This window comes from Pieris brassicae, chromosome 8 (genome assembly GCF_905147105.1).
Source record: "Pieris brassicae chromosome 8, ilPieBrab1.1, whole genome shotgun sequence".
Lineage (NCBI taxonomy): Eukaryota > Metazoa > Arthropoda > Insecta > Lepidoptera > Pieridae > Pieris > Pieris brassicae.
The window spans coordinates 12164808-12187727 of NC_059672.1; the positions used below are offsets into that span (position 1 = coordinate 12164808).

Below are 22920 nucleotides of genomic sequence, written 5' to 3' on the forward strand. Positions count from 1 at the left end.
TGTCTCACCTACATATATTTGTATAAAAACTTTATACAATTGTTTTAGAACAGACCATAGAGATCGGACGGATATCATGTATCGGAAAATTCAATTGTCGTCTTTAATATTTTTTAACTTATTATTTATTTTCCCCCCTTCCCTGAACTTTTACAAATATTTCAAGATCATATTTAGCCAAATCGGTCCAGCCATTCTCGAGTTTTAACGAGACAAAGGAACACCAATTAATTTTTATATATAAATAGATACATGTTGGAGCAATAACGTTACTATCAGCTGCCATGAATTTTTAGATCAAATCACATTAGCAAATCGAATAAACCACGAGCATAAACGGTACTAAACTGATTTTACTTTGGCGTTGATAATCTATGACATATTATATGTCAATAACAATGGCAGCTGACAGTACAGCCATTGCTCCGACACATAGTCCGAGTACATATTATTTTCTCTAGTGACTTTAGCTAAATATTTATAAGACTTGTGTGTGTGTTTCTTAATATGTGTGTGTTGGATAATTAATGGTAATAAATCAAGTATAAAGGCTACTACTAGACAATTGTCAAATATCATAAAATCTCCTTGTATTTAAAGCGAATTTTCTAGAGTTTCTGGAGTTGTTTAATAATAATTTAATGTTAAATGAGCACGAACCTCGTTCCTTCCAAACTTGAATACGGCGCACGTTTCTTGACAACAACCGGTGATTCTTGATAGTCATTATCGAACGGCGAATGCTCCTTTTCTCGAGGCGAGAAATCATTGGAGAACCTATAGTTGGGGCGGACTCTGGCTTCTTCACGCCTCCTCCTCCGAGGATCGCGGGAATCTCGTATTGAGTCCCGATTTGAAGTCCCAGAGTCCCGTCCAGAATCTCTGGGGTCCCGGGATTCTCGACCCGATTCTCGTCCTGAATCTCGCGGGTCCCTTGAGTCGCGGCCAGAGTCCCGACCCGATTCTCGATGTTCTCGGGAGTCCCGTCCCGAATGCTCGCGTCCCGAGTCCCGCAGGTCTCTGTTAGAGTCGCGGTGGCTGCCAGGACGACGACCAGGCCAACCAAGGGTATACGTTGATGGCATTCTATGGCCAGAGAAAGAAATAGTGGAATAATATTCACTAAAAATAATAACGTGATTGAAATAAAAGTAGATTATCTTTTATTAAGAAAGAAAGAAAATTAAATAGAAGTGTTCTACATATTTAATTCATTTTGAAAAAAATATGTTGAATGCACTAATACAACTCACCTTCGTTCGCTAGAGTCTTCAGCTTGTCTTAACTCATGTCGACGCCTTGTTTCTCTCCAACCCAGAGATCCATAATGTCTTTCTGAAATAAGTTATATTACTAGTTATTACTCAATATGCCTAGCCATTGAATTTAGTTTACTTGCAAGAGTCAAATCGTACACATTTTTTCTTCTATCTTAAATCTTAATATAATTTAAACTTCATATATCTTAATCGTTACTTTAACAACTTTTAGCGTGACGAAGAATAGAAATCTTAACCAAATAATCTTTCTTTTATTTAAATAATTTAAGGAGCCACTAGGTTAAATTTTTAGATATATTGAATTGAAATGAAATTGAAGTTTATAAGTATTTATGGTAATATCATACCATCTCTTCTCCACCTCTGTTCTGGCCATCTATCTCTGGGCGACGATCTTCCTGATCCACAGCCGTCGCTGTAGCTGAAAGTTAAATTATAAAATAAAAAAATATTTCGTGGTCTTTATCCTTTTCATGTATTGCATCATCATTGATACGTTTATATAAAATACTTAGTGTCTTGCGACAAACAAGAGATTCTTTTGGACAAGATAAATTGCCTTACTTGCTCTACGCCCTTGACGTGCGATCTGGTAGTAAATGTAAATTTAGAATTAATATAACTTATTTTCTGACGTTCATAAGTGTACTTGTTTGCCTATATGAATAAATTTCTTTTGAATTTGTCTTATAAATATTGACGACGCAAAAAAGTTCGTATTGGACGCAATATTATTATTATTAAGTTTTGACAAGATGTCAGAACTTCAGTGTTGTGGACCTCTTAAATGGAAAATTTGAATTTTCTTACAAGAATGTTACCCCTTGGAATTTTAAAACTTTTCCGCAAGACTAAATATAGACTATAAATAAAAAAACTAAATATAGACTATATTTAGTTATAGATAATGGTTCCAATTGATGGATATAAATTATAATACTAACTCTTCATCATCATACGAGTGCCGTGTTTTCCTATGTCGCTCCATTTCCCTGTAATCTTTAGATCTTTCGCGGCTTCGTGAATCCCTGTAATCCCTTTCCCGGTATGGTCTATCTCTATCCCAATCATCGCGATCACGACTACGTCTATCTCTCTTTTCCCTACTGAGATCCCTTCGATCCCTCCCACTTCCCGAATCGCGTTGATCTCTACTCTCTCTTTTGTTTCTTATTTTCTCTTTCTCACGTCCACTGCCGGAGTCCAAGCATTCCCGCGAACCTGATGAGTTGTGGCTGTTAATTTGAACAAAATTAAAAATTATTTTTTATAATGAAATAAATTTTAGTTTTTCCTAATATTTTGCTTTACTAAAGAGTTTTTAAACACTACTGTAATGAGTCACTGTATTTATTTTATATAATTTTGGATAGACATACAACAGGTCTTTTTGGGAGCTCTGGAATTATATACATATAAAATTGACTGTGGCATATAAAGTTAAAAGTATAATAGAATACCGTGACTCTCTGTCGCGTCGTGTAGTGTGTCGAATTGACCTTTCCTCCTCCCAAGGGGATGCATCGCGGGAAGACGATGATGTTTGAACTGTTACATAAAAACATTTGCTTTCCAAAGGGAGTTCTATACTAATGCCAAGGGGAACGACTTCATTTATATTCTAGAACATTAGAACTACTTTCACAAGTAAATTTTTTTGTAAAAAAAAATACGCGCGTTACAACTTTTTTAACAGAATGACCATCTAATAGGCAAGAAGGTGATCAGCCTTCTGTACCTGACACATGCCGTGGACTTTTTAAATCTAAGGCAAACCGATACTATAAAGGTTTGATATTATTTAATCCGCCTAAATTTTATATAAAACTGACAGAGGCAGAATAGTAAAATATGACAAATTTACTTCAAATGGGGTCAAAATCAAAGACTAAAAGTCGTTCATCCTTTTAAAGTCTTAAAAGTTCGATATCTATTATAATTGTACAAGTATCGGCTGCACATAGTCAAATTGTTTTGAATTTACTACAGTGGTTCCGGGTCGGGAGTCAAGACCCTTATTTACCTTAAAAAAGATAAATAAAAAGACCAGAAATATGTATATAGGTTCCCAATAAAGTCCAGCAAATAAAATATCTCCGATAAATTTTATTGGCAGAAGGTCATTTAATACAAAAAAAGTCTGTTAAAGAGCTCCCAACGTCGGTAATGCGGTTATGTTGTACCTGTATGTCCCCTATGCGTCCTCCTTCTCCTCCGCGGCTCTGAATCCCTCGAGTCTGAAGACCAGCCCTCAGTCCAGGCCAGACGCCTCAGCCCACCGCTGCCCACACACCGCTCTGCGCATGCGACACACAAAACTAACATGTTAATTAATTTATCCATGGACATTTATCATTTTCAATATTGTCTTTTCGATTTTTTTATGTAAGAGGACGCAAACAGGCTTGCGGCTCATCTGATGTTAAGTGATACCACCGCCCATAGACACTCACATTGCCAGAAGGCTCGCAAGTGCGTTGCCGTTTTTTTAAGAATTAGCACGCTCTTTGCTTGAAGGATAGTCGAATTAGTTCAGAAAATCCTCAGTTTAAATATTAAGATCATTAATATTAAAAGTAGGTGAAAAGCTTAAGTACCTTTAGTATCAGGTGAAGATCCGCTAGCTACATCGCTGATAGAACCAGCAGAAAGCCTTTGAGGAGGCTGCAAACTAACCGGTAGAATTTCTATCGGCGTCTCACTTTTTTCAATTTTCTTCTCCTCTTCCCTTTCTTTTACTGCTGGACTCTTCCTAAAAGCATCTTCAACATGCGTAAACGATAACGAACTGTTGTCAATACAGTCGAAGAAATCAGAATTGTCGAAGCCATCTGATTTTTCATCAGACTTCTTTCGTTCTTTAGGAACTTCGGGTGGAATAGATTCGAAGTCATCGTGTGGCTCTGTTATTGTTATTTCCCGTAAAGCAGCATATTTATCGGTCTCGTCCAGTTTGTCTTCTCGCGGTGATACGCTACGTCTCGACTTTTCTAACTGTAAATTCATCATAACACTCTTAATATCTTCTATTTTAGCGTCAACTGCTTTCGGACTGACTGAATTTCTGAACATATTGAACGTATCGAGCGTCAACTCGTCTAATGATTTAAGAGGACTTTTGTCTTCAGTCTTTAGTAATTCTTGAATGTGTGTGAGTTCTTTGTCGTCTTCCTTGGTTGGGGGCTCTTTTGGATCAAGTATTGATTTGGCTTTTAATTCTTGCTCCTGTATTTCTCTAAACGCCGCATATCTGTCGTATGAAGTATTTGCCTTTTGGTCAAAGTCATCGAAGTTAGCAACAAATGTGTCTGCGGAGTCGGCCGGAGCAAAGTTGTCTTCGAACTGTGGTTTGAAGTCATTTGCAAGAGAGGGTAAGGGACTAGACTTTTCAGACATTCTTGCACTAGAGAGTATCGGTGTTAGATTTTCTTTCTCTTTGGCTTGTGATGGCTCAACGTGTATATGCTGTAAATGTTTAGTAATCAATAATAATAAAGAATATCAAACATAAGCAATTAATTGCTAGTAAGTCGGTTTTATTTACCGATTTAGAAAATTCAAACTATTGGACTGATTCTCGTATAATTTTGAAACTTCTGTGCAACAAATTAGTCAAAACAGTAATAACTTACCGCCCTTTCGACATCAGCCGCTAAATAAGAACGCAAGTACTCAGTCAATTGTGGCAACGTCATTGAAGATAGCGTCGTCGCCGGCACACGCAATCTGCAAAACAAAACATGTTTTAAATTAAATAAGGTCCTTTCAAAAACATTAGTCTAAAAATTATCAGGCTATAGTATTGTCTTTTTTTAACATAGCTTTTACACATTAAGAAGACACTTTTTAACGGCACTTTATTTACATAATTTAAAATTTTCCGACATTTCGCGTGCTTTACAGTGTGTAAATAAATAATTATAAGTTTATAATAATAATACATAGCTTCAATCCGTTTAAAAAGTGTTTTCTTAATTATCAGGCTATTTTTACTAAATCAACCAGCAAAGCTTGCAAAAACTAGAATTTTATTGTATTCAAATGCTTTGAACTAAAAATGATTTTACATAAGAGTGTTCACAATACATAATGCCTTTCACGCATGTGTCCCGAGTCCACAGTTTGAAAGGCAATGAGGTTGAGGTACCTTAAGAATGCAGAAACTTATTATTCAACCCATAAATAATTAAAAAGTTATACAATCGGTAAGATTACCTAATGGCCAATTCGTCCATAGTCAGCGTAAGTAATTGACAGAGTGTGATATCAAATCGCTTAGCGGCGGGCAAAGGCGGCGGCGCAGGCGCAAGATATTCGTCCTCGCTACTGTTGGTCGTTAGTGACGACATACGCGGTTTCATACTGCGGTCCGCCTGCAAAAAATTATATTAAAAACATAGTAATAAAGTTTTATAGACAGACTTCTTTTTTGTGTTTTAAAATCTGTAAATTTCAGAAAGGTTAATAATTTTTGTTTATAAACTCACCACAGGCTCTTTCTTCCGAACCGGTTTCGGTAAGGGCGGCCCGGTTTCCATATTTTCCACATCCGGCTCATACTCGTGCGGCGGTCTGGGCGGGGGCAAACCCGGATCTAAAACCTTCTTAGGGGGTAAGGGTGGAGGAGGTGACGCATTATCAGGCATCTTAGAACTGGGCTGTGGACGCTGGCGGATAGTAGTTGTGTCTGTCATCTGTTATAAACAAGTACACATTATGAATAAATGCTTTATAGTAAATGAGTCTCCGATGCCACCGCCTCAAAGGTATGGAGGAGAAGCTTATTTGTCCGTTGATGACTTAAATCTAAACAATGACTCGCGAGCCCTCTGGCATTGAGAGTGTCCATGGGCGGCGGTATCACTTAACATCAGGTGAGCCTCCTGCCCGTTTGCCCCCTATTTTATATAAAAAAAAAATCTTTTAATTAAATAGTTTATGGAATTAAAAAGAATAATTGCATAGAAGTCGTGTAGTTTTTTGTTCACATTATTTATTCCACATAATTATTCTATCTTAACAGTTACCACTAATTCAATAGAACGAATATTACGAAATATTACGCACACCGATTATTCTACATAAAAAAACATATATTTATATACCTAAATCTTGTAACTAACAATATAGCAAGCAACTCTTTGTGAACTCAGCCAGTGTACAAACAAATAGGTCTGCCTCAATAGAAATTTTGTTTATTATTTGTGTTACTCGCGTGAGTGGCGCTTCGTTAACCAAGTTGGAATGTGCGCGCGGTACCATAAGTAACTACTCTTTATTAATAATTAATTAATTAATTCAACAATTTATTGTTTTAGTCAAGACACAAATGTATATAGGGCCAAATAGACCGTCGTGTATTTGCTCCTACGAAGCCACGTGTTTTAGGTGTTAATGCCAACCAGCTCTGTAATCGAAAAATCTCACCTGTCTCTGTAGTCTCGGCGATTTAGGAACTGGTTCGGGAGGTAAGGACACTTGTAGCGGACCATTGAACACATTCCTTTCGTTTCGGTTTTCCAGGCCGATCTCCTTATCTAGAGGAGCTTTGCTCAATTTGCTCTTCGAGTCCTCGGCTCTCAAAAAACTCGACTTTGGAAACTCTTGCATACTCGTAAAGGGGTCTTCCTTGAACGTATCCGAGAACGGGTCGGTATTATCGAAAGGATCGGTTTCCTCGAACGGATCGCTCGAGAAGAAGCCCGTGTAACCCGTACTCTGATTGTTTTTCACTATCGACACCGTTCCGCCCGAGTGACGCGTGAGGGACGTCATGGTGGTAGTGGGACCGTAGGTGTCCGAGGGTTCTGTCACCGGTAATATATCGTTTAGTATGGAAGTCGTCGGGACGAGGTCTTTGAGTACTTTCTTTGGTGGGTTTTTGAGCTCCTGAAAGAAGAGTTTTTTGTCAACGTAAGGTTTACTCCGGCCGGTGCCGAGAGGGTCTAGTTCGGTGAATACGTCGTAGGGCGCCGGGCGGCTGCCGGCGACCGAGCCAACCTGCAACACCCATCACGATTCTATTGCGCTTCATTAGTACGGCGACGGCCACAATACATTTGTTCGCCTAGGACATGCAGCTACCGATACGGCTAAGTACAGGATGGCCGGAAAATCACTTTATGGCATGTTACGAAAATGTAAGCCTTTCCTAACGAAATTAATACGAAACTTGTATTTTCAAGTATTATGGCCAACCTGTACCTAGAGCACAAAGACAAATAAAATAAAAAGCTCCAGGGATAAAAACAGTGCAAGGTGTGCAGGTGTCTTCAATTTCGAGACGTTATTCACAAGCGTTGATTAATATACGCAAAACTTAAATAATTATATATTTACAATCGGATTTTGCAGACATTAAATTATGCCAGGTCCATACGCTTGTCAAACTCTGACCAGGCAAAGTTGGCACTTGTCTGATATTTTAAAGTAATTAAAGTTCATGCATTTGATTTAGAATTGTTTTGGTTTCGTAAAAAATTCTATGGTTCATGACAAGCGTGAAGACGGTACGTAAAATATTTTAAGTACATGAAGCATGCTCTTTTGAACTGTGATTACTATCGTCATAAATAATTTTATCCAAATAAGTCATATATTTAATACTCAAACAATATATATCCATAAAATTGCCTATGAAAATTTAAGTTTCTTTTTGTAGTAACTATCAAAATTTTCAAAGATATTTTACTATATAAGTAATTAATTGACAACTGTATAAATCTTAAATAACTTACCAATGGTTCAGGGACATTATCGACTAGCGAGGATTTTTCGAAGTCTGATCCAAAAGAGGCCACTTGTCCCCCAAGGCCTTGCACCGAAGGTCCCGAGAGTGCCACGGAGGACCCCGGTGTGCCCATGGAAGGCACCGGAGTTCCCATGGATGGCCCCGAAGCTCCCAAAGACGGGCTCTGTCCGGAAGGGGCGTCAAAAGACAAAGGTGGTTTGCTTGGACTTGCAGAACTTCTTCCAGGTGTGGTGCGACCCCGACCAGCGCCTGGTGGAGGCGGAAGTAATCCTTTCTGGAAATTTTAAGGTAAGGCACTGAATTAGATCAAGTTTAATTTGATGACTGGAGGATGGATTTAAATGGCGGTCAAATGATGTCTCATAAGAAACATTAACGACTCGTAGCAATTACGAATGGTATATTGGTTAGAGGAAACTGGCTTGAATGATATGAGGGCTTGCGAGATCTATGAATAACAGTATCGCATTGACAACTTCCTTCTAAAAATGTTTGTATCTGTTTTTATCACTACTTTAATACTAAACGAAATCGTGTGTATTTTATGACTGGATAAGCTGTTTTATGTCATAAGACATGTAATGTCATCTAGATTTGTAAAGGAACGCAATTTTGGTAACCACAGATAATGTTTGCGGACAAATACAAATAACCCAAAAAATACCTGTGGAGGTGTTATAAAAGAGTCTCCGAATGGATCACTAGATGGTGTCAGACCCTCCACTTGTGAGAGACCTCTTCGCAGAGAGCATAATTCCTGTTCCAAGTCAACCAATTCTGCCACACCCCCCTCCGCGCCCTCCACTGCCTTAGCTGGACTTTCGCCTGTCGAAGTCTGTAAACAGAATTCACATACTAATTACATAATAATTAGTGCAACAGTCTCAGACAACATCTACAAGAAAGTATATTCATTTGATGATATTGATTTTATACTGTAAACACTTTAAATTGCATACTGGAAAGTTAATCATAAAAATGGTAGTTAATGTACAGAGCAGGTAGAAAGTAACTTTATTTTCTACTTATTATGTACTACAAAAAATCTAATTGTCTCGTTTGATTGTAATTGGTACACCGCTTAGACACATCTAGTACTCGAAACTAAAGTTTTATAAATGCATTCTCTATTTTAATTTATGATAAATACCAAACTAAAAACTCACATCGCATTGCGCGCACGGGTTGCGTATACGCACGTAATTTTTCAAACAACACGGGATTTTTTGTATGAAGCGCGATAAAGCCGTTCTCTCACGCATCATCACAATACTGAATTGCGAGAATTCTATGAACAATATATTGTTTACGGCTGCTCATTGCTTCTCAATGCGGTATGTATAAACAACATTGTTCGCCGTATTAACCTATTTATTTTTATATGTTTCCAAATTATTTCCAGTTAACGATTCCAATTTATTATAATTTGCGTAATGTAGATTTATTATAAACTATTTATAATCGACGTCATGCATACATTCCTATATCTATATATGTGTGTGTATATATATATATTTAATATTCTGTACACTATACAGAATATTTAATGGTATACAGAAATATTGATTGTGGCAGAATTCAGCAAAGAACAACATTCAGTATGACATGACCTAAACATCATTGGAGTTACTTTTATTTTTATTAGTTGTTAGTTATTTTTATTCTTATGGGTATGTGATATAATAATAATAGTTCATTTGTTTCCAACACACAAATATACAATATTTGTAATATTCTTAACATAATAATAATTTAAAATTTATAAAAAGATAATTAAAACAAATTCAAAAAGTTTTAATCCCTGTGGCAGTGTACTTTTGCGCTGGCAGTATTGCGATACTCATTCTTTAAGCGAAAAACACCAGCTCTGGGGTCACTGGTATTATCTACCAATTGTGAAATTATACTATTTTTTATGGTTTCAATTCTCGTAATATAATGCCTACTTTTAAGTATTTCTTTGACGACATCTTATTCACGTAAATATAAAGTACCTTGGACTTATTCTCGAAAAGGTTTATTTGCTTTAACAAACTGCTGGGGTGTGTTTGTTTGTTGTCTTCAAGATGTTGTTTGGCCATCTCGATTTCTTTTTTCTTCAACTCGAACACAACTTGAAATAGGTCCCTCATTGCTATAACTACCTGTAAAGAAATTGAGTAAATGTAAGAAATATATATTATATTATTTGACAATATTAATAGATCTACATGTTAACAGACTTTTTGATAGTCTATAGTAATAATAATTTCAGTCATTATTATGAATGTTGGAGCAATGGCGTTAGTGTCAGCTTCTATTGTCATTACAATTTAAAAACGTCAAAGTCAAATTAGTTCAAAACCGTTATTTGGTTTATTTGATTTTCCAATATACAAATTAATAGACTTTTTGATACAGTATAGTAATAATAATTTAAGTCATTATTATGAATGTCGGAGCAATGGCGTAAGTGGCGTTTAATAAATAATTTTGAAATCTTATGATAATACGCAATAGGCTCCTGAAGTAAGTTGTTTACTTTAAATATAAAATATCTTTACAAAAACATTTAAAATAGATATTATACAAGATAATCAGTTAGTTTTTCGAAACGACCGTTTTAATTGGCAAAGTATTCACTCAATTGAGTGCATCCTTTTCGTGAACACGATGCGATCATTCCTGCAGTACTTAGCATTGATACTTATCTCGTATTTTTGGATATGCTAAGCGTAATTGAAACTAGCAGTAAATGTAATTTTAGATGGATTTTATAGTGTAACCGATAAAACAACTTATTTTACACAAGGAAACCAGGAACAATCCTATCACGTTATTTAAAAAAAACCGACAACGTATTAGCGAGCTTGTTTAAAAAAATATATTCCGTAAGAATGTTTACATTTTTTTTTATTACGAGGATACTAATCTAACCAATACATTATTAGTCGATTAAAATTCATATAATTTGTAAAAACTATTGTTATATTTACCAAGTACAGCTTGCCAGGGGCACAGGTATATTTTACTTATAATGCATTAACATATATATACATATAACATATAAATGATGAATAAAATTATTATTATTTTTTATTTTAACTAACCTGACTAGCAGCTTTATCAGTCTTAATACCAAAGAAACGATGACCGGTGTCTGGTGAGCCGTATATGTAACCAAATGCGCGGGAGTCGGTCATATCTTGCGCGATAAACGAGATCTTGTGAACTGGATGGTGGTAAAGAGAATCCTGTAAAAATCATACACTCCATTATATTGGCTTCTACTTTAGCCAATACTAAAATATATCTAGTTAAATTATATGAACTACGATTCCTGGTTCAGCGGGATACTATTTTCAATCTTTTATTACTAAAACTACATAATGCTTAATTAATAATATGCTATGCTTATAAAGCGGAAGAGTGTGCCTGGGCCTGGCTATACTAAGACGATTTAGATGATAGATACGCTTATAAAATCAAGAAAGCCTGAGTGAGAAAAATTGTCTTCCTCCATATCTTATTTAGCGTAACTTCCAAACTTTTCGAAGTAGTTGCAATTCCTTATAATATCCTTGTTAACCGTGGTGAAAGCCCAAGCCGGTGGTAACTAAGACATTGACAGATGACAAATGCAGATGATAAACTTTTTGCTTTTTATAATGGTTTTATTAAACTAATGTACTCAATTTACATATTAAGAATAAATCACATGTTCAACTAAATCCTACCTAATATATGTGTTACATGTCTCATTTTGGTTTTAGTACTCTTTCTTCCAATTCGTGTTTACGCTATAATAAGATATACATACATTAGCTAAAACGGCGATTAGAATACATTTTATAATTTAATTTACAAAATCCCTAACGCTCGGCATACATTGCTACATACAGGATTTGGACAACCGGTTGACAGCCCCGGGGCCTCCACAAATACACTAGAGATATCAAAAAAAATGTTTCAATTCCGACTAGTAAACCATAGTAAACAATTTTTTTATTTTTATATGTTTATTAAATACTAAAATAATCTACTTGGTTTCACAATATAATTGATTGAAACCGTCGACTGAAAAATATGGTTAATTTTGTTTGGAAAATAATTTGGGGCCAGAGGGCCAACAGACTTCTAAATCCAGTCCTGACTACATAAAGAAACATACAAGATGTAATGTAACTAGAAACTATAGGCAAACAAACTAGAAGAGATAATAAAAAAAAGAAAATCGATATCAATGGTTGAGATGATGATGATGAGATGGCTATATACATCCAGACCTAGCTCGTTTATTAGACTGCTCAATCTGGACATCGCTGAGCAAAACGTTCTGAAGAACCTCACAAATGGAATTAAGTATTGTATTAAAACAACTGTATTTTAGAAACGTTATTACGTCACTTCATTCGTTATTGTTCTGTGCATAAAATAATACAACATAAATCATTATGGTAAGTGAAATAATTGTCTTATCAACGTCTAATAGCACAGTTTAAGGACCTATCCGGTCGCCAAACTCAAAAAAAGTACATCGTTTCTTTCCATTTTTTGTCATCGTTTCTTGAAGTATGGCGAATGGAAAAAAATATACGGTGGAGTTGAGTTTATGTATCCATTTTGAAAGATACACGATTTAAATAACTTCGCTCGATAGAAAAAAAAACAAAACATAGCCAATTATATGAAGAAAATGTATATAGAACATGATTTTGAAATTTACACGATATCTTTTATCGCGAGCCAAGTAATCCGTTTCAGAAAAAAATATTGATAAAATTACATTAATTTAATGTATTACACAACTAATTGTTAGTACTTCGTGATACATCGAGATGTGCGTGCGAAGGATATTTAGGTTCATCTGCATAACAATGCGTTATTTAGCATTTGCTTGGTTTTATCTATACTTCAAGACTTTAAGACAATCAATAAGACCTCAACAAACTTATATAACCTTTTTAGGTCTGGCCCTCAGATTTCTGTTTCATGATCATTTGTAAATCTATTAGTAGGTGAACAGCTTCCTATTCGTAACACACGCTTGTACACTTTTTAGTTCTGGCATGGCAAGGCAAACTGGTTTCCTGACAATGTATTCCGTCACCATTTACTGTTCCAGCGAATATTAAATGCGCACATAGACAGAAAGACCATTGGTGATCGATATTCGTTATACACATTTTTTTGTCTCATTACTCGTTATCTTAAATTCCTTCAGTACCATGATCGGAACCCCTTCACAGGTAATAACCTCCTCCAGCTTATCTATCCATGGCTTTCTTTCTCCATTCCTGCTAACGATTCTATATCTTCTATCCACCTTTTGTCAGAGAGCCCAATTCTCCTTCTGCCCTTTGGTCCCTTCCATGTCGTTACGAAGACGGGTTGACTGAAATGTTTCTATTAGATTTTTCTACAAGTTAGAGACGTTTTCAGCAAGCTGAAATGTGATTTATGGCCGTTTCATGAGAGGCTCTATCACATGTCAGAAAATTTTAATTTCCTTAATGTTACCCCCGTTTTTAGGAGGCTGAAAGGACAGGCAGTTTCAGAACATGTGTAGTCGAGTGTTACAATTGTCAAGAAACCAGTTTTCACGCGTTTTCAGGACTAGAACCCTTTTGATGTAGGAATATTCTAGACCGAATTTTCTAAGTGTGGTAAAACGACGGAATGATACGGGAGAGAGAGAGGGAAGGTCGGAACCTTCTCGAAGCCAGACTAAACGGTCTAGAATGCCGTACGACAAGGACGGAGCAATGTACGAAAGAGATAAAGAGTACGTACGTTCTAGAATTGTAGAATCGCTAGTCAGTACCAACCCTGCCTAGAGAGTTCTCGAACATCGTCCAGGAATATACCCAAGTAAATATAAGCACGCCGAAATGCGACCAATTAACTCAGTTTCGAGAGCGATTCTGAGAAATTAACACCGAAGAGATAAAGTGCGAATACTGAAGACATGTGATAAAGTACTGTGTGAACTGCGCGTAATTAACGTCATTAGCGACTGTATTCTGTGTATCATAACTAGTGTATTGATGCGCGTAATTTACGTCTTTTTAGTGTAAACAAATTTCTCGTTGATTTATTAAAAAATAAATCCTTGAAGAGATCTACGGCGTTTTCTCGTAACAATCATAGCATCTTGCTATGTACCATATGCCCTGCCTTTTGCCACTTATGCTTCTTCGCATATGTCAGGAAGTTAGCACTTAAGCAAGTGCTGATTGGTGTCATTATATGGATTCAGAGAGTCAAACTCTCGATATGTAAACTCACAAGACGCATAAAAAAATATCCTACCCGAATTGATTTTCGATTCTACAGACCTTACTACATATTTTTGCATGATTCGGATGTTCCAAAAACTAACAGACACACTCTCAAATACAAAGTCAAATACGCACACACCCATTAACATACTCACATATTCACATTTACTTAACTGTATAAACGACTTTTAATGTACTAAGACTACTTTTTTTAGTGTTTTAAACATATATAACGTACCACAGAATTTATATCGAGTTACCCACAACATAGTCCCCAGTATAGGAGCGACAGATCAATTTTGTCACAACCATATTTCTGTCATGAATAAAGAAGATCAGATGTCATAGATTCATGATCCCGGACACTGTTGTACAGGTCAAGTGAACACAGTTTTTTTATGAGTGCTGCGATGATATAAATGGTTTATTCCGGTGCTAAACAAAATTATATAAATTTCAGTTAATTATTGCGCCAATCAAGGAGATCAGTTCCATAGAGGAGGACTTGATACGTCGGTATCACCTCGACGTCCGTCGTTCCACAAGTGAGCGTTTTCTAAGGCAGTTTTTGCCACGCATCACCACTATGTGGAACCAGCTGCCCACTGAAGTATTTCCGTACCAATTTAACTTAGGGTCCTTCAAGAAAAGAGCGTACCAATTCTTGAAAGGTAATGCACTTGCGAGCCTTCTGGCAATGTGATTTTTCATGGGCGGCGGTATCGGTGACATCAGATGAGCCTCTTGCCCGTTTGCCTGCTATTACTTAAAAAAAACCTACTTACCCCGGTCTTATCATCCCGCAACCGCAGTCCATCAATCGCTACATGCACCTGTATCCTCTGTTTGTGTTCGCCAGCAGCTCGTATTGCCATCTTGAGATCAGCAAGTGCCTCTTGACACATTCTGTCACCACGAGCCTCAGGTACCTCCAATACGCCTATTAATTTGGCGCGAAAAGGCACACCCTCCCCGAGAAATCGACCCGGCTCGTTCTTGTCTGTGAGAGGAGCATAAAAAACTATAGGTTATATTATATGAATGTCCTCATACTATAACATTCGATTGTTAATAGAAACGTGCATAGATAAAGAGAGCAATGCTAAGGAATAAGGTGGTCCTAGATTATATGAAGAATTTAGGATAGTTCTAGTGTTTATTCCTAAAAGGCCGGCAACCTCTGGCTCGGAGTGTCCATGGGCGGCGGTATCAGTTAAAAAGTGAGCCTCCTGGCCGTTTGCCCCTGTTATATAAAATCTTTACTTTTAATGTAATATTGTCGTGTGTATGAAATCGTTATGTCCCGAAAAAAGTATTTCGAAGTTTCTCGCGAAATAAAAATTTAGTCTATTAAATCTTCTATACATAATTAAAAGTTTTAAATAATAGGAAGCGACAAAGAACCATTTTGTTTTCTTTGGCACAAAAACGCGATAACAAGATTCTACTACTTGGCGACGAAATCGTTTCCATAACATTACATTTGTCTATAGTCTAGACAATTTAATACCCGAAAATGCTGTTATGGAAATAAGTAACTTCCTTTCATATCAAAATATATAATTTAAGAAACATTTTTATTGAGAGTTATGTATCAGTAATTATAATGTCTTTAAACTGACAACATTCGAAACATTGTTTTTTAAAAATGTTTCAGATTTTAGACCAACACTAAAATAAATTTTGACATTAGAATTTAGCGATAAATGCATTTATTATAAAATATATATCTGATTCATCAGTATAGATATAGATAAATTCGAGTAACAATTTCTATAAAGTTATAAGAACGTGTGATTCTACTTCGGTCCCTATGAGTATCGGAGCACTTGAATTAAATTTCCTGTTTTAAATTTAGGCCCACCTACTCAAATTACTTTGACACTATTATTCAACTTGTATACTGTTGTCACATGAACTTTTTGAGTCAGATAATTAATAAATTGGTTTCTTTAACGCGATGAAAACAGAGCTTGAGTATTTCGAAGGTGAAATTGTTTTAAGACGGAAATTAGACAGGACCTTTGTAATTATTATTCATTCATTCAAGCTTTCAGTGTAACAGATAAAAAATAATATTTAATAATATGCCCGTAGACAATAGATGTTGAGTTGATAAACATAGTCATTCTTATAAGATTAAAGTGGAAATTGAGATAACACGAAACAAACAAGCAAAAACGTTAAATATTTACAGTGCATTAAATATATTTTTATACTATTTCATATTCAAATTATAAATAAGATTATTTTCATATTATGTAACCAGTAGGTACACACAGAGCAGTGTCGGGCTTGAGCGCGAGGCTCTCAAAGCCCAGGTCAGGCTTTCCTAGTGGGAGTGCCATGCTGTTGCTTTCGGGCTTCAGCCAATCGGGCAGGCACGACCGGGGCAGTACCACTGTCTCACAGAAAACCGGCGTGAAGTGATGCAATAGGTTCATCTTATTGTACTCGCGTTTCGTGCGGTGAGTGAGACTCCCGGAGCCCATCAATTCCCCCCTCCCCCAGAGTATGAAGATGCAGTTTAAACAGAGATTACCCCAGGGGGGTACCACACGTTTCCGCTGTGGAGAATCCCCCTCTGAGCGTCCATCATCGGAACAATCAGTATTCGGTGGTGGATGCACAGGCTGCCCTTCGTATTCTGGGGTGGGCAAAAACTGCTCAAAAAACTATAAGTTTCGATCTCGGGGCAAACGGAAGAATTTACCGAAGGCATCCCCTTCCACGCTCTCAGTGGACTTTACCAATGTTAGGGGGCTCAACTCTAATCTTAACGCGGTTCACTTTCACCTCGAAACTGCGAAGCCGGCCTTATTCTTCCTTACTGAGACTCAGATATCCTTCCCGGCTGATACTTCCTACCTCTCCTACCCGGGGTACAAATTGGAACATTCATTTGTGCCGCGGGCGGGAGTTTGCGTGTACGTCAGAGAGGATATCTGTTCTCGTCGCCTCGGGTCGCTTGAAGGAAGGGACCTATCTAGCCTCTGGCTGCGCGTAGACTGCGATGACCATCCGCGATTCTACGCATGCCTGTATAGGTCCCATAGCGGAAATACCGAAACTGAGCGACTCATTGAGCACATCCAAATGGCTACAGATTCCCTGCTCGAAGGGGTTCCTACCGCTGAAATCGTGATACTTGGCGATTTTAACGCTCACCATGCCGATTGGCTCGGTTCGGAAACCACCGATCACGCGGGAAGATCCTTTCACGACTTTGCTTTAGCTTACAACCTGTCACAAATGGTCCCTGCGATTACGCGAATACCAGATGTGGATGGTCATAAACCCTCTTTGTTGGACCTTCTGCTGACCTCACATCCGGAGACCTATCAAGTCTCTGTTGACCCGCCATTGGGTTCATCGGATCATTGTGTGGTCCGGAGTACTGTGCCTACTACGCGCCCTCCTCGGCCCCGTTTTTCGGGTTGTCGTCGTATTTGGCACTATCGGTCAGCAGATTGGGATGGGATGCGGTCTTTCTTTGCGTCCTACCCTTGGGGGCCTATGTGCTTTTCGTCGGAAGCTCCAGATTCCGTCGCTGCCTCTGTCGCCGAAGTGGTTCTGCAGGGCATGGAACTTTTTATTCCATTCTCTGCGGTGCCGATCGGTGGCAGGTCACAGCCCTGGTTTAAGCGTTCTTGCAAGGCGGCATCGCGTCGAAAGCGAGAATGCTTTAATGCATGGGCGGAGGCGGCGATATCTCGTGATGCCAATACCAGCGAACATAAAAAAGCATATAACTCAGCCTCCAGGTCCTTCAAACGGGAAATCGCTAAGGCAAAGTCAGAGCACATCGCCAGATTTGGCGAGAGATTGGCCCAACTCCCTTCTGGGACCCGAGCCTTCTGGTCTCTCGCCAAAGCTGTACAAGGGAATTTTTGTCAGCCATCGATACCACCGCTGCACAGAGAGGATGACTCGCTCGCCCACACTGCGAAGGAGAAGGCCGACCTCTTGGGCTGTCTCTTTGCGTCCAACTCGACTTTGGATGACCGGGGGAGATCACCACCGGCGATTTCGCGGTGTGATAACTCAATGCCGGAAATCACATTCCAGCAACGTGCTGTTCGCAGAGCACTATCTTCCTTGGACATTCATAAGTCGAGCGGGTCGGATGGTATCCCTCCAATTGTGCTGCGTACATGTGCTCCTGAGTTGGCTCCGGTCCTGACGCGCCTTTTCCGGTACCTGTACTCGCTCGGCACTGTCCCGAAGTGCTGGAAGACCGCTTCGATACATCCGATCCCTAAAAAAGGCGATCGCACTGATCCATCCAACTATCGCCCAATCGCAATAACCTCCTTGTTCTCCAAAATAATGGAATCCATTATTAATGGCCAGCTCTTGAGTTATCTAGAGGGCCACCAGCTGATTACCGACTATCAGTACGGCTTTCGTCGTGGTCGTTCAGCTGGTGACCTTCTAGTATACCTTACTCATAGATGGGCAGAGGCAATTGAGTCCAAGGGGGAGGCACTAGCGGTTAGTTTGGACATAGCGAAAGCCTTCGATCGGGTGTGGCACAAAGCACTGCTCTCGAAGCTGGCTGGCAGGCTGGTACCTACGGGCTTCCTGAGAAATTATGCGACTGGATCTCCAGCTTTCTAGCCGATCGGAGCATCAAGGTCGTCGTCGACGGAGCATGTTCCGACCTTAAACCCGTGAATGCTGGGGTCCCACAAGGCTGTGTTCTGTCCCCGACCCTGTTTCTTCTGCATATCAATGACATGTTGCAACTTAGCAACATTCATTGCTATGCGGACGACAGCACTGGGGATACTCTTTACACTGGCCGGGCAGGTATTTCTCGGGCAGTTGTCGATGAGTACCGGAACAAACTTGTGTCTGAAGTCGAAACTCTTTTACGTGGAGTCTCGGACTGGGGTAGACTAAACCTAGTCCAATTTAACCCCAAGAAGACACAAGTTTGCGCGTTTTCCGCGAAAAAAATACCCTTTGTCGCTACTCCTCTTTTCGAAAACACTCTTCTTGAAGCCACAGCCAGCATCGGAATACTTGGCGTTGACATATCGAACGACGTTCAGTTTCGCGGTCATTTGGAGGGAAAGGCTAAATTAGCCTCCAAAAAGCTTGGTGTGCTCAGCAAGGCGAGACGGTACTTCACTCCGGGCCACCGCTTGCAACTCTATAAAGCGCAAATACGGCCCCACATGGAATACTGTTCTCACCTCTGGGCGGGGGCTCCCCAGTACCAGCTCCTTCCACTTGACCGTATCCAACGAAGAGCGGTTCGAATCGTCGATGACCAATCCCTCTCCGAGCGGCTCGATCCTTTGGCGTTGCGTAGAGATGTGGGGTCACTCTGCATCTTCTACCGCATTTACCATGGAGAGTGTTCAGAGGAGTTGTTCGGATTAATACCTGCAGCTGAGTTTCAGCATCGGACGTCGAGGCAAAATACAAAATTCCACCCGTATCACCTCGACGTCCGACGTTCCACGACTGAGCGTTTCTCAAGGCAATTTTTGCCGCGCACCACCGCTATGTGGAACCAGCTGCCCACTGAAGTATTTCCGAACCAATTCGACTTAGGGTCCTTCAAGAAAAGAGCGTACAAATTCTTAAAAGGCCGGCAACGCACTCGCGAGCCCTCTGGCATTGAGAGTGTCCATGGGCGGCGGTATCACTTAACATCAGGTGAGCCTCCTGCCCGTTTGCCCCCTATTTTATAAAAAAAAAAAAAAAAAAAAAAGGTCGAGCGTTCAAACCATGGCTGTGTACCAATAGACTGTGTGCACATTTAAGGTTGTTTTTTTCTAAATATTATAATACAATTTTCTTATGGTTGTAGCTGTACAACTTCCAACTTGATACATGAAAAATACTTGCAAATGTAATTTTATAACATTTAGTGTAATTCTTGTATTTTTTATTATAAGCGTAACATAACCCCGTCGCCATAAGTTAAGTATTAGTAAATGAAACCGGACCCATGGTTATTTATTGCCCTTACCACATTTTCAGTAGTATGCAATGAAACCTTAGAAATGTACATAATTAAACTTACGACGCAAGTTTAATGTCTTCATTAGTATAATGTATAGTGCCTGTTACTTAACACGAGGGTAAACTTGGAGCTGGTTCTATAAATAATTATTATCAACGCCTTGCGAGTGTGTTTTTAAACCTTGTGGGGACAAATAGATCTAGCAAACAAACGGACAATTTAAAAACGCTTCAAATGCGATTTTATTTAGTATCTTAAAAATAAATCCTCGCATCAAACTTCCCATTTTGATTCCTTTAACCTAACACAGAACGTGTTGCGACTAGCAACAGTGAAGTCATGGGTAGAGGTTTAAATCCAGCGTCCCGATTATTTTCTAAGCAAACCGGCATGTCTAACAGCCATTATAGAATAGACGGAAAAATGTCTGTCAAAAGATTTTAGAATCACCGTTATTAAAATTAATAACGAGAAACGGTGATAAAAAATGTAGATTTTTGACATATTCATGTTTTTTAACAGAACTTTGGATATAAAACTAAAATATGAGAAAAGCATGTTGTTTTAGGAAGGCCTCCAAAAATATAGTTTATGTAGGAGTTTGGATGTTGCTTCGTTTTGAGTCCTTGTGTGATGTGACTGACCAAGGAAGGACAAATTGATAAATATAATAAATTAATCATAAAAGCAAGACAATAATTAACGCTTTCAGGGTTTTTATGTCATAAAAAATAATTAATTTATAAAATGAAATTATTACGCAGATAGAGTTAAACTTTAACTTCCAATAAACTGTATAAATTTCTTACGGTTGAATAACTCGGTACTAAAGAGGCGCTAATCTAATTATGTTTATTTAAGATATGTATTCTAATTTAAAAGACAAAACAGTAACTGAAGTAGCAATAATAATATATTTGCGTTGTTCTTTGCCTAATATTGACATTATCAGATAAAGAGAATACTCTCTGTTCAAACATTACAAACCATATCGCTTCATCACTATTTATAAAGTATTAACTGAAGGGAAAAGGAAAAGACTAACTACTATAAGCGTGAAGTGCAAAATGTTCGCGATACTCACCGAATTGGCGTAAGAGGTGCTGGAAATGACACACCTGCATTATTCCGAAATTCTAAAGTAAGTTAGGTAGCTTGCTGCTGCTCTGCACCGCTGGGCCCAAACACACCCTCTGTTCAAAACCAGGGTTCACTAATTATGATATGGGTCTAGCAAACAGCACGAGTGACTTGACACGGTTAGTATGGTGAATGTCATAATCGAACCATGCAGTCGACATTAATAAATACGCAAAATATAAAAATCACAAAGCCGGGGATGCTTTAATGTACACAGCTCTATCTAAACACCGCAATCTTTAAAACCGGAAAAGCATTAACACAGCAAAGACTCACATTTGCAAGGGCTGGTTTTCTTACGGAGGGTTTGCATTGGAAAGTCAGTTGGTAACTTGTGATTAAACATCAGGATCCTTAGCCACCCTTGGGACCCACTGAAATGCAAGTACACTTGCGATCACTGCACGGCGTATGCATAAGCAACATTGACTGAAGACACTTAATGCAATACGCGAGCACTATATTGATTTTTGCGGTGCCATCGCGGCCGGCGGTACTTGTATCTTCCTACAAGTCACACAAATGATGTAGATTACGTTCCGTAACTACATTTAGACCGCGGTGAGAGAGATAAATACTATTACACGACTAAAAGGGCATTTATGTTCGTAATAGTAATGCGAGAACAATTTAGGTGTTCCGCACATGGACGGTGTCGGCACGCACATTGGCGCGCAACTCCATGTCGGTGAGAGGGGTGCGCGCACACAAGCGCAATACAACCCCTGATCAATATTCGCCCCCGATTACAATCGTACAATTTTATGTTACTCAATGAATATGTGATAAAATAAAAGTTCGTAGTTTTGTAATGTTTAGGGATTTTTACTTAAGAGATGAGTTTGATTATTACGAAATTATCATTGTTTATATACACTAATTAGTTTTTGAAAGTTTTCGTAATTTAAAAAAAATACTGGTGCGATTTCAAGGCGTTGTTTTGCTTATTATTGTAAAATTGATTTATTTTAATTATAATGGTTATTATATAACTCAAATAGCTCACACATAGGTCACATAATATTTAATAATTACCACCATAAATAGTGTATATAATTAATGAATAAATATGGATAACGCTATCTGATACAAGTATCATAGCTATAATGAAAGGTTTTCGTGTATTACTGGATTATCTACATTACTAATGTTCTTGGTTCCATATTTCTAGTGATACGTCACTGGGCTGTATAGCCTCAATGTAGTTTTCTTAATCTTGGTCAATTTTAAATACCAAGTTGATTGACATTTCAGTTAACTAAGTGGTACATTCATGATTTCTCGTGTATATCTTGTAGTGTATATATCTAACTAAAGATTACCTATTATGATATCCAAAATAAATATTGTACAAAAGTAGTGTACTCATTTTATTTTTTTAAGATGAAGAACAAGAATATATATCCTATATGAACAACATACATACAATACATACAAATGCCTTTTAATAAAATGTAAATTTGGATTATAAAGTAGATACAATTACTTGATGTTGAAAAAAAATTAAAT

The 22920-nt window shown here is 38.1% G+C and overlaps 1 protein-coding gene across 4 annotated transcripts in view; it reads right to left on the bottom strand.

The window, feature by feature from the left end:
* The window catches only part of LOC123713010 (protein disabled), a 28074-nt gene that overhangs the window by 3137 nt on the left and 2017 nt on the right, over nt 1-22920 (bottom strand). The window contains exons 3-19 of one of the 4 annotated variants that reach the window (XM_045666469.1): nt 21356-21464; nt 15077-15291; nt 11121-11264; nt 10026-10175; nt 8696-8866; nt 8018-8305; nt 6708-7280; nt 5768-5974; nt 5496-5653; nt 4913-5006; nt 3878-4745; nt 3464-3577; nt 2741-2828; nt 2225-2515; nt 1628-1701; nt 1254-1335; nt 661-1086 (exon numbers count right to left, since the gene is read on the bottom strand). In XM_045666469.1, the coding sequence (XP_045522425.1) occupies nt 661-1086; nt 1254-1335; nt 1628-1701; nt 2225-2515; nt 2741-2828; nt 3464-3577; nt 3878-4745; nt 4913-5006; nt 5496-5653; nt 5768-5974; nt 6708-7280; nt 8018-8305; nt 8696-8866; nt 10026-10175; nt 11121-11264; nt 15077-15291; nt 21356-21395 (3983 nt within the window). In that variant the 5' untranslated portion in view covers nt 21396-21464. Of the gene's footprint in view, nt 1-660; nt 1087-1253; nt 1336-1627; nt 1702-2224; nt 2516-2740; nt 2829-3463; nt 3578-3877; nt 4746-4912; nt 5007-5495; nt 5654-5767; nt 5975-6707; nt 7281-8017; nt 8306-8695; nt 8867-10025; nt 10176-11120; nt 11265-15076; nt 15292-21355; nt 21465-21687; nt 22076-22920 lie in introns of those variants that run through there. The other 3 variants (XM_045666468.1, XM_045666473.1, XM_045666470.1) reach the window with 3 other exon arrangements.